This window comes from Durio zibethinus, chromosome 9, assembly GCF_047325235.1.
Source record: "Durio zibethinus cultivar Kanyao isolate XHJ-2024 chromosome 9, ASM4732523v1, whole genome shotgun sequence".
NCBI lineage: Eukaryota > Viridiplantae > Streptophyta > Magnoliopsida > Malvales > Malvaceae > Durio > Durio zibethinus.
In genome coordinates, this window is record NC_143170.1 from 2,967,111 (window position 1) to 2,979,342 (window position 12,232).

At 29.8% G+C, this 12,232-nt stretch overlaps 1 protein-coding gene across 1 annotated transcript; it reads right to left on the bottom strand.

The window, feature by feature from the left end:
• Nucleotides 1-3,260: 3,260 nt before the first annotated feature.
• Nucleotides 3,261-10,051, bottom strand: LOC111306033 (SPX domain-containing membrane protein At4g22990-like). The gene is made up of 11 exons (XM_022903944.2): nt 9,935-10,051; nt 8,304-8,362; nt 7,775-7,895; nt 6,467-6,778; nt 6,173-6,277; nt 5,606-6,060; nt 4,906-5,207; nt 4,585-4,766; nt 4,079-4,269; nt 3,818-3,951; nt 3,261-3,667 (listed from the first exon to the last, which is right to left on the bottom strand). The coding sequence occupies exons 2-11, from the start codon at nt 8,354-8,356 to the stop codon at nt 3,429-3,431; spliced, it is 2,094 nt and encodes a 697-aa protein (XP_022759679.2). The 5' UTR covers nt 8,357-8,362; nt 9,935-10,051; the 3' UTR covers nt 3,261-3,428.
• Nucleotides 10,052-12,232: the final 2,181 nt, after the last annotated feature.

Below are 12,232 nucleotides of genomic sequence, written 5' to 3' on the forward strand. Positions count from 1 at the left end.
ACATGTTGTTTGACTTAAAAACTAAGTAATCATCTATCCAGATTTTTTCAACCATTAAAAAAAAAGAAAACAATTCATAAATGCGATTGTTTAAACCTCACATTTTGGGCCATACAGGTGAAAAAAAAAAAGTCAAGAACATCATTCTTAATCAAAAGAAAGAAAATTAAGCAATCATCAATCATGTGGATTCTCTTAATTGGCTAGTCTCTCACATTAAATTAAAGTCAATTAATCAACCAACATAATTCATGCCAAAACTGATCATTTTGGCGATGAAGCATCTCATATCTATAAGAAAAACTGCATGGCTAGTAATTCATTAGCATCATGACAATGGCCTGAGGATTAGTCCCCGGCGAAGAGTTGAACTTGGATCCATCGATAACCCTTAGTATCCACACCAAGAACCTTATAGTCAAGATCAACAACCTTACCAACTTGGCAGCCTCCATGATAGTGCCATGTCGCCATCACAGTGTTCTTGCAAAACATTTCCAGTGGCATTGAAGGATTGTAATGTTTAGGCAACAAATTTTAAATGGGGCATTTGCTGTCATGTTGAGAAGTACTGGCTAAGACAGAAAGTTATATCTGAATCTGAATTTAGAGAAAGGCTTTGATTCAATAATTCTCAATGGTTTGAATTCCTTGGACATACCTTTGCAGGTCTTGAGGATCCTTGGAATAATTGAAGGTAACGGATGGATTATGCTTTGGGTTACGGGGGTTCGAAGCTCCAAATGGCCTGTTGAAATTGGACCCCATAATTTTTTCTAGGATAAATCCACCTCTGAAAGCTGCCTGGTCAGGATTATTCAAGTATTCCACAGTTCTGTCAATGGCTTCTACGGACCTATGTTTTGGTGGCAATGGCACCGTAGATAGCTAAATCCAAGTCATACCATGACCATTTTATTTTCAATTTTGATAGCGGGAAAATTATCTTCAAACAAAGTACGACAACTATGCAAGATATTCAACCAAAAGCAGCTATATTTTGGGTCCCTATACGAGTGTAGATATCAAATTTGTTTGGATTCTCTAAATTGAATCCCTGTTTTAAATTTACTGCAAGTTTTATTGTTTTTTTAAGGTTAAGGCTTGATTTCAATATTTTTGTACCAGGGCCCAAAGTCCATTTGAGGGCCCATTTTTATTTATTTAGCTTTAATTTAATTTTTATTTGTTAATTGTTAAATGGTAATAATATAATAATAATTAAAAAAATTTAAAATAAAAAATGAAAATCAGGAGCCTGTGGTAGTGAATATCGTACATGGCACTAGCAATCCACTTGCCTAAGCCAACCCACCTGTCTATTGTTAGCCACCAACCACACCTGTCCATTGCCAATCGTAACTGCCCTTATAGTGTGGATTACGATAAGGAAGCATGGGTTTAAACCCTTGTTTAGGCTTTATAAATAGAGTTTCACAGCGCACAATAATAAAAAAAAAAAAAAGGGGAAACTTTGCTAGAAAACAACCAAAAAAAGGGGAAGAAATTTTATAAAAAAAAAAGCCTTTGTCAAATTAGAAGCACCAAAAAAAGACAATCTTTTAGCTCATTGGAAAATCGACCAAACATAATCAGAAAAAAAACCACAGTCCTTTTGAGCATGAACCTAGCACCAACATCACAAAAAAAAAAAAAAATCAACGAAATAATAAAAAAAAAGGCTTTGGTCGGAACTTAAAAGAATAGATCTAGGCTTTTGGTGCTAGTTTTTGGTGAAAAAGACGTCAAAATGGGGACAATGAGGTTGAAAGGAGCTATTTGGGAATTTTTGGGCTCTTTTCACCGACGATGAAAGCTCGGTGGTCGGCTCGATAGCACGACGACAGATTTTGTGCTGCGGTAAGAAGCTTCGAAAATTTTTTTTTTGAGCTGAGAGTTCTTTTTTTTCTACAAAAGGGATGAAATGAATTAAAAAATTTTGACTCTTTTATAGGAAAAAAAAAAAGAAACCAATATAAGGTCGTTTGGGAAGCCCAAAATCCAAATGTAGACCCGCGACTCGACTGGAGATTCACACACCAAACCCGATGATCTATTTGCTCTTTTAGCTCAAATTAGTTTAATTGAATAGGTATTGAACTATCAAAAAATCGGTTTGAAATGTTGAATTATGTGAAAATCGTTTCAGACTGCCCATGAACCTGTCTAGACTGCTAGACTGCCTAAACTGTACCCAGACAGATTGGTTTAAGTATGTTTTCATTTTGTTTTTTATATTTTCTTATTTTCTTTATTAAGTTATCTTTTTTAGTTTACTTTATTATTTATTTATGCATGTGTAAAATTCAAAATTTCTAAAATAAGTGTTTGTTGCTTTTCTAAAAATAAAAATAAAAAAATAAATGAAAATTAGAAAAAAATAAAATTTTGATATTTTTTAAATTCTTCCATTTCTAAAAAAAATAATAAATAATAATAAATGAAAATAATTTCTAAAATTTTAATAATTTTAAATTTGGAAAAATAAAAAATAACCAAAAAATAAAAATATTAAAAAATAAAAAAATTTTATCTGATGACGAGATTTTAAAATATTCTAAGTAATAATACTTTAAAAAATTTTCAGATAATAATATTTTTTAAAATATTATCAGTGTATAAAAATATTTATAAAAATTTTTTAATATAATTAAAATTTCTCTTTTCTTTCAAAAAATATAATAACTAAAAGAAATCAATAAATTTTTTATAAAAAAAATAAAATGTATGCATCAATATATTGTCATTCGCATTACATGCATGTCATTGTTTTTATAAAAAATAAATAAGAGCCTCCAAAAATAAAATTTTAAAGTATTCCGAATAACGATACTTAAAAAATATCTAAGTGAAGAAAATTTTCTTTAAATGTTACCAATATAGTAAAACATTTTTAATAAAAGGATTCTAATTCATTTTTCTTGAATAAAAATAAAATAATAACAAAGAAATAATAGAAAAGGAATAAAAAATCGATAAATAAAGGAAATCAAAAAAATTATTTTTAAATATCAAAATTAAGATTATTTTTATCATGATTAAATGATAACACACAATTAATTGATATTATCTTTTTAACAAACATTGTAAGGTGTTGATCCTTCACGTGTAATTAACTTTTATATTCAAACTGTTTGCAAGCATCTAAAATTATATTTTTAATAAATTTTAATTAATTTTAAAATTTTTATTAAAAAAATAAATTTTAATAGGTACAATTATACTTAATTAAGAAAGAATAGTGACAACTTTTTTTTTTTATATCTCAAATTCATCGAAAAACTTTGAAACCATTACAATAAAAAGGGAACTAAAATTTTATTAAAATACAATAATAGAGGATAATCGATGCCCAAGTTTCTTACAATATACAGCATTGATATGAAAAAATGGAATTGTGAAGGGAAATGATTTTTTTTTTGAATCGATCAAAACAAAGAGTTGTACGTAAAGCATGTAGCAACAATAGAGGAGAGGCATATAAGTAGTGAAGGAAGTAGAGTGATATTCAAAAGCCGACTCTGACCTAGGTACCCTGCCAGTGTAATTGTGGCGTCTGCAATCACTCGAGCAATAGTACCAGCTTCTGTTGAAAGTAGTCCCCCATTGTAGGTTCCACGGGACAACCTAGATGACATTACCCGAGAAAGCAGTGACAAGTTGACACCTGATGGCAAGGAAAAGTTTGAAGAACAAAACCCCGATCAATAAAGAAATTATATATGCCAACATCAAGGTTTGCACTCCTTTGTGCACTGTATCTCTCTCAGAAATTAATTGTTATTCCAACGACAAAACGAAATTAAATAATATCTACCTTCAAGTACTTCAGCGGAAACAAACATGATGAGCCCTGAGCAGACATATTGGGGCACAGTGTACGGTATTATTATATGGAAGCTTAGCAGTATGCCTATGCAAACCAAAATTTCAGATGCCAACAAAATTTGCCTGCAATGAACAGATGAAAATGGAAGCATGACACAAACAATTCCAGAGCTCAAGATCAATAAGGATATGAATACTAAGTTATGTATAATAAATTAAAAACTGAAAGGTGCAGGTTTTTTAAACATACCTGTCTTCAAACATGTTGCTAATGAAGCTCCCAACAACGATGTTTACAGGAAGAACTGTTAAGCCAAGACATGCAAGAAAAATGGATACTGTGCTTGTAGACCAGCTGAAGTAGTATGTGGTGATGACACTGGATTCCGAGAGTAAAATTTCCATCGCATACTTGAGCATGAAATATATCAACAACTGAACCTGATGATATTATAAGAATTCAAGTCTTAGATCATTCAAAGATTGAAAGTATTTAAGCTTCGAGAGATGTATTGAAAGTATCTAAGCTCAGTTACAAAAGTAAAACAAGTAGATAATCAGGAATGTGTTTATTAATCACCGGCTGTCCACTGGTCACATTTTCTTAACAAGCAAAACAGGAACATAAACATCTTGAATTTCTACTCTTTTCTCATTTAAGCATGCTTACTATTATATTGCAAATGACTTACGATGCACACTTGACTAATCTATAAAACTTTTGAAACTGAAGCCAGCCTTTGATTAATCTTATACCTTTACTGAGGGTGTTAGTAACCTATAAGCTGATTTAATTGATGTAGCTGGTCGATGAGATTTCTCAGAAGCTTCTTCACTTCCATCACCTTCTGGGTCTTCATCATCTTCTTGCATCTCTTCTGAAGCAACCAGCAACGGTTGTTTAAGACCTTTCTCAAGTGAATTGTTTTCTGCTGTTTCTGCATTTACATGGTAGAACTTGCAAATCAATCATTTTAATGCATTACTTAATATGTCAATTTATCAAACAAGATAATCGCCACTGCAAATATGCGTAAACATATCAAGCCAAAAGATGATTGATAGAAGAACACGTACCAGAACTAGATGCATGAGGTGAATTATTCTCTTCAATATCACGAGACGGTTCTTTAAATGAGATCCACAACCATATCAAATATACAAGCCAAGCTATAGCCATAACCCATCCTGGCAAAGTGTCTTCGTTAAAGGTAAATTTGTAAATCTTGAAATTTGTCTGAAGTATGCCAGCAAGAGCGGGACCACAAGCCATCCCCAAAGCACTTGCACTAACAAAGCCAGCTGATGCCTGCATTCGGATTTTTAATGGTACACAATCACTGATATACCGGCGGTTAACAGCTCTAGCAGAACCAAATCTGCAATGACAAGATTAACTTCAACAAGCTAAATGGAGAAAGTAAAAAAGAAATATCTCCTACTATCTTAAACTGATAATATTCATTGGTTAAGTTCAATTTGGGTCCTCAAATCATATTTAATCTCCGATCCTATAGATTCCTACTCCGCATATTCCAATAAGCGTCAGCTTTGCCGTACATATAATATAATAAATAGCAAATCCAAGAGGAGAGATTTTGGAATGGTTACCTAGGATTCACTATTCACTAAGAGGTTCTACCAAACTGCAGTCTACATTGATTAAAACAAGCTTTGATTATGTCTAAACTATGACTATGCCACACCAATTACCATAGGTGCTGTGATTTCTGAGTTCTGACATGAAGAAAAGAAGATAAAAATGAAGAACACTCACCCACAAAAGAGCCGACCCAGTAGAAGAACTTTTAATGAGTTCAGATCATAAGCCATCGCGTACATGGTATTTCCCACAAGAAGGACAATACTGCTAAATACGAGAGGTCTGAAGTATGATCTATTAGACCATGCACTAAAATACACTGAAGAAAACACCTGTGCAACAGCCATTGCCCCAATAACAATACCACAAACTGTTGCAGCAGCTCCAAGGCTCGTGGAGTAGTTATCTGCTGTGGGGACAATAATATATGTATTAACCATATAAAGGAATGTGTTTGCTAAGTTCAAGAGTAGTGACATAAAATGGTATCTTTCTTCATCAACGTGTTCCTCAATAGGAGCAGGTAGCTCTTCTTGCAAAATGAGAGCATGTTGTGCCAGAAAGTTTAGGAAGTTCGTTGAGTTCGTTAACCTATCCACAGCCGCTTTTATTGAATCAACTACAGGATCCTGCAGATGACCCAAGTAAAATAGCATAGCCATAGCTTTATTACCATAGTAACATTTTTTTTTTTGCAGAGGAAGAAAATGAAAAATTATTTGAAGTACATATAGGAAAAACCTGGAGAGGAAGGGCAGGCGGATCATAAATTGATAAGTAGCTTCCTTGACGGTCCTGAAGTTCATGAAGATTACGAGATACTGCCCCAACAACAGCCCCTAAACCCTGCAAATTATACAACTGGAAAGTAAGCTTACCGCGTACTGGCTACAACTTCCTCTACATGCCCCACTATTACATGTTCAGTATCTGATCTAAATATGAGCAAAAAGAAAAACCTCATCGACAAGCCTTATTAAAGATAGAAATAGAAATGAATAAAAGGAAAGGGAAAGCCCGAGTTTGACACATTACCACGTGCTTGAACACTTGCTGCAGCTGAGAGTAAGGATGATTAGCACGAGTTTTGACATAGTAATCGGTGAACCTATAGCGAAAGCGTTTATCAAACTTTTTCAATATCTTTCGCAGACCAATAGCATTCATTTCAACAAAATAAAGAAGCTTTAAAAGATCTTGTCCCACTCCTCTATAAGCTTCTCTTAGTTCAGTTATTTGGGATATTTCTAGCTGCTCTTCAAGAGCATCATGCTGTGCTCTAAGCTTTATCAACCTGCTCGCAAGTAGGCCTTGTTGCTCCAACAGAAAAAGGACAATCTTCTCAATCTGAAATTTTAGATATATCAAAGTTGTGAAATATATATGATTCAGCCTTGGGAAAGACATTTTTCATGATGCTATCTCATGGTAGTGAGCCATGCAAGAAGTCCAACTACACCAGCATTCACCTGGGAGTGGGTGCACCTGGTGCGCATGGAAACAAGTATGAAAATAAACAAAATGTCCTTAAGCCACAAGGTCGCCTAAATCTCTAATAAGACCACCACTAACTTTAAGATCAATTACAAAATCTCTTAAGATATACGAAGACATTTTACTTCCCCTGGTTAATGACACATCTCATTGCTCGCATGGAGCATTTTAAAGCAAATTTTTACCAGTTAAAAAGAAGCAATAATGTGATTGAAGAAACTAGCAGCAAAAGACAGATAATATAAAGGATAAATTTCAGAAATTCCTTAACATAACTATATTCTACCCCCTGTACTTTCAATATCTACCCTCTTCCCTTTAACAATCCATAAATACTAAAAAGGCAAAAAGATCAAAAAGCCCTCGAACAAAAATTTAATAATCATTTAAACTCTTGACATTTTATTTCAATCAATCAAGTCTTGAATTTTTTATTTTAGATTAATCGAATTCTTAAATATTTATTTTCACCTCAATTGAGCTCTTAATTGGCTAGAAATGGGTATTGACAATTAACCAATTTTTATCTAATAAAAGACCAATTAATGAAAATAGTTGTTTTAAGAGTTTAATTGATTGCAATAAAACAGTAAGAGCTTAGATGATTATTGAATTTTTGTTTAAGGGTTTTTTTTTTTTACCTTTTGCCATACTCAAAAGAAATGAATAGGAAGAGGAGCAACTCTAAAGAATATCTAGTAAAAATAAGTTAAAAAAATAGATTTGCAAAGCATAATATCAGTACGTTTATAATGGTTGTCCATAATATACACTATTACTGAAGCTTTCCGTCTTTGGTTTCAATGAAAAAGTAGATGCAGATACCCTGAAGCTCATTTTTCAAAATACCTGATTATCCAGCATTCTTGAGAAATCCTTGAGAACATGTCGACGATCTTGTGTCCCAACTTCAATTTGATAAGCATACTGTTTGACTTTCTTCTTCATTAATTTGTAGTTAATGTAATATCTGCAAAATAATTAAAAGATGACCACATGATAAGATATTGCCTCACCACTAATAACATTCAAGTTAGTCAACATGCATAACAATCTCTCTCTCACACACGCATTTATGGTCTGGTTTGTACTAGGAAAGAAAAACTGTAAGATTAATCCTGACTAAAGACAATAAAAGAGTTACTAACTTATATATACAGAAGCACGTAAATTCTTCAAGCTTACATGAGATTGATAGTAGCAAATCAAGCACCATGTTGCACAATCTATATATATATAGATATATAGATGGTGCTTGATTTGCATTTAGCAGCCTGTTGCACAATCAAAAAGCATAGAGGAAAACTATAAAAACACATAATACATAGGAAATGGTTTAAGAGCAATATACACAAAAATAAGAATATATCAAACATACCCTTGCCATTCCTGAATTTGTCTTTCCTTCAACTTCTTCCCAAAGGCAACCATCTCTCACTGCAAATAAATGAAGTAAAGGTTAACAGAAGGCTGTAAGAAAAATTATACAACATATGCAGTGATCGTAGCAATATAAAGTAGAATACAGGAGAAGAAGTTTGAAACTAGAAGCTAGCTAGGTAAAAGAAAATAATACACTAATAATTATGCCTTTTCTGCTTGTACGGTTATCACTGAACCAGCAGTCTCCCTGCCAACTAAAACTTTGACATTTTCAAGCATTTTCAGGTTGTAATGAATTTCTTCTAATGTAAGGCTGAAGTATCAACACTTCAAAAGAAGTAAACTCTTTCAAATGCAATTAAGCTTACTGTTTAAATATTAGACACACCAGTTGGAGTGAAAAAACAAAATATCCATGAATTAAACATCATTTACTAAAATCCATAAATTAAAATATTCCTGAAGTTAGACAGTTAAAGACTTCAAAATGCTGGATTATTCATCTAATCATCTTTGACAATTGAAGCATCAAATGAAAGAGGACAGATTACACATTTTAATGATTAAATCAGAGTATACTCTTACAATCCTAATATTCACAATTTTGCCATTAAACTAAACTCTAATTTTTCAAGTAAATAATTTTTGGAACAGATTTCTTGAAAAACAAAAAAAATGAAAATATGATACTACATTTTTCTTTATACCAAATCCTAGATTATGTCATGCGTAAAAAAGGGAAGGAAAACCTACATGTCATGGACCACAGCTTTGCCAGATTATTCCAAAGCAATAAATATTCCTATTGGATAAAATCTAAATACCTCATTGCCTCGTAAAACAAGATTAAGACCAATGCCAGCTTAGCAGCCGATTCACGAAAACTATAATTTTCATTTTAATTAATTTCCCATAAGATTTAAAACTTAATCTTTCTCATTAAACCAAACTATAAACTGCCTCCTAATATTAACAATTGATAAATAGAAGTTGTGTGCAGTCATACTTTGAAAAGCCACTATATGTTTGTGGTTATTAGTTATTGCTGACTAAAAACAAAAAAAAATGAGTCAATTATGCAAGCGAAACTTTGTCGTCACTGGCAGTTTTGTTGTTGTAACGGTATATATAAATGCAATAATTAACAAAGTAACTCTGCTACTTCTAATCATATATGAGGATTTGATAAAAAAAAAAAAGAAAAAGACAAAAAAATCAAAGCTTACACTCTATTTGGTTACCAAGAAAACTCAAGAAAAGAAAAATCAAAACTAAAATACTTGAAATCGTTTACTAGCGAAATGTAACGATTCGAAATTGAATGACGCAGAAGAATAAATCGAACTTCGTTCTTTTATTTTGGTTATTTTCTCAGCAACCAAACAGAGCCAAAAAAAAAGTAACGAAAAACTTTAAAAAAATTAAAACAAATAAAAAATAATAAAGAAGCGCATTACATGATGAAATAAATGGAAAACGCTCTCTCTTTATCGTTTGAAACGACCTTAGATAACCATCAACGAAACAACAATCATAAAAAAGAACGACAGAAAAACGAAACGAAAAGCTCGATTTACAGAAGCAAAGAAATCTGGCTTTAAATGGAAGAATATAATGAAAATGTACCTTTGAAGGGATGAAGAAGGAGGAAGTGAGAAAACAGAGAAGGGATTTTCCTTTTGATTTTTATGTCTGTGTTAAAGACAGGGAAAAGCGGATCTTTTAAATACTGATCAAATCATTTACAGGGACTCAGGTGGAATTTTGGGAATGATTTCGCGTAAATTAAAAGGAAAAAAAAATGTGAGCGTCGAAAAGTTGAGGGTGTTTGTTTTTTTTATAGATATTCGTGATGTAGAGTGTTGGACACGGAAATTATTGTCCATAACAAGATCACGTCAATGAGAAATTGTTGTTGTTCTTCGTTGCAATGGGGAGTGTTAGGGGACAAGAAATTTAATAAGTCGAGTTTGCGAAATTTTTTATTATAAATAAATAAATAAAATTTTAATAAAAATTTTGAATGAGTAGTTTGATAATTTAATATAAATACTAATAATATGTAAAAAAATTATTTAAAATATTATTTATATTTTAAATTTAATCAATATTTTTTAATTATAAAAGTTTTATCAATATTTTTATTAGAAATATTCACTTAATAAATATATTGAAATTTATTTAAAATTTATATATTTAATTTATGTGAAGAGATTTTTTAATTTTTATTTATTTATTTTTAATAAAAATTTTTATAAATTTACTTATAAAACCTAATGTAAATTTTTTTTCTGGGAGAATCGCCCATCAACCGCATTTAAATACTCGAGATTTTAAGAAGATACATCATTCAATTTTTCAGCACAAAACCGATAATAATGCAAGTCGTATGGCTTCATGTGTAAACAGTAAAAAAGTCAAAGTGTCAGAAATAAACGACAAAACATGTTAAACATGTTCTTTTATTTAAATATTTTTATTAAAAATATTTTAAAAAATCATTGAATTATTTTAATATTTTAAATAATTTTTTGTTTTTTATTAATATTCAAATACATTTTTTGAGTCAAAAGATTGATTTATTGTAAGAATTTATTTAGTTAAAAATTAATTAAATTTATTTAAATACAAATTAAATGATAAAGACTTATTTAGATAAAAATTAAAGTTTAAAAATTTATTTGAATGTAATAAAAATATAAAAGATGATTTATATAAAATGATAAAATTTAAGGAATTAACTTTTGTTGATGATTAGTAAATTTATCATAGTTTTCTATATATATATATATATATTATAAGTAGATATTTAAAAAATTCTAAATTTTTATTGATTTAATAATATTTACTTATAGGTCTCAAACACGTTTTTTAAGAAGTATTATTTTTGTAATTTTAGCTTCTTCCTAAAGTTAATACACCTAATTATTGGATATATTTTAAAATGAAGTACTAGTAATAGAGTTTGGAGGATGCATCAATTAGATTTTTTTTTCAATTTTTTTGTTACTTGTTAATCTATTATTTATTTCACTACAATTTAATACAAGTTTTTATTATTAAAATTTTTATATATATGTGGAAAGTTTAAGTGATATCATAAGAGCATATTTTTCATTTTTTAATGACACCATAAAATTATATATTTTTTCATGATTGCATTTTATACATAATTGACACTAAGATATTCTGAAATTTGAATTTGAATTTAATGGGTGTTGTTTTTTTTTTTTTTTTTTGGTAATTTTGAACTTAGGTTGGTTGTGCTTAATTTTTTTATTTTAATTAATGGAATATATTGAAAATTTTGAATCCATAAAAAAGTTTTTCAACAATTGAAAAAAGATTGAAGCATTGTATTCAATTTTCTATGTAATAAAATTTTTAAAAAAGTTTTAAGATCAAATTACTTATAAAAAATAAATTAAAAAACATTATAATGATATATATTTTTAAAATATCTGACCACTGTAACATAAGGATACTTTAATCTAGATCTGATAATTCGTGTCATCGTATCATGCAAAATATTATATTCGTATCGTGTTTTATATAAAAATTATGTGTCATAATTCGTATCGATACAAAAATATAAAATATAATTTATTGATTTTATTAAACTTATTTTTAATTTTTTTAAAATTTTAAGCTATATTATTTTTGTATCATTTATTTGTAATATATCATTGTGTTATATTTCAAATTGTTTAATTTTTTTTTTATTTGAAATTTTTTGATGTCCGAAAGTCACTTTAAATTTTAACTAATTCAAAATTAAGTTGAATTGAACTACATAAAAAAATAAATTTTTTTAAATTTATTTTTTATTCATAAAATTTAAAATCAAAATTTTGCTTATTTATCTTTATAAAAATACTTTAGTGGAAGCCAAGATTCGTTGATACAGTAACTAAAGCCGAGACT

Excerpts from the sequence above, each read along its gene's own strand:
- LOC111306033 (XM_022903944.2), bottom strand. The coding sequence starts at position 8,356 with ATGGTTGCCTTTGGGAAGAAGTTGAAGGAAAGACAAATTCAGGAATGG. Across the intron at positions 6,278-6,466 it reads AGCAAGTGTTCAAGCACGTG|GGTTTAGGGGCTGTTGTTGG; the intron begins GTAATGTGTCAA and ends TATAATTTGCAG. Across the intron at positions 3,668-3,817 it reads TTCCGCTGAAGTACTTGAAG|GTGTCAACTTGTCACTGCTT; the intron begins GTAGATATTATT and ends CCTTGCCATCAG.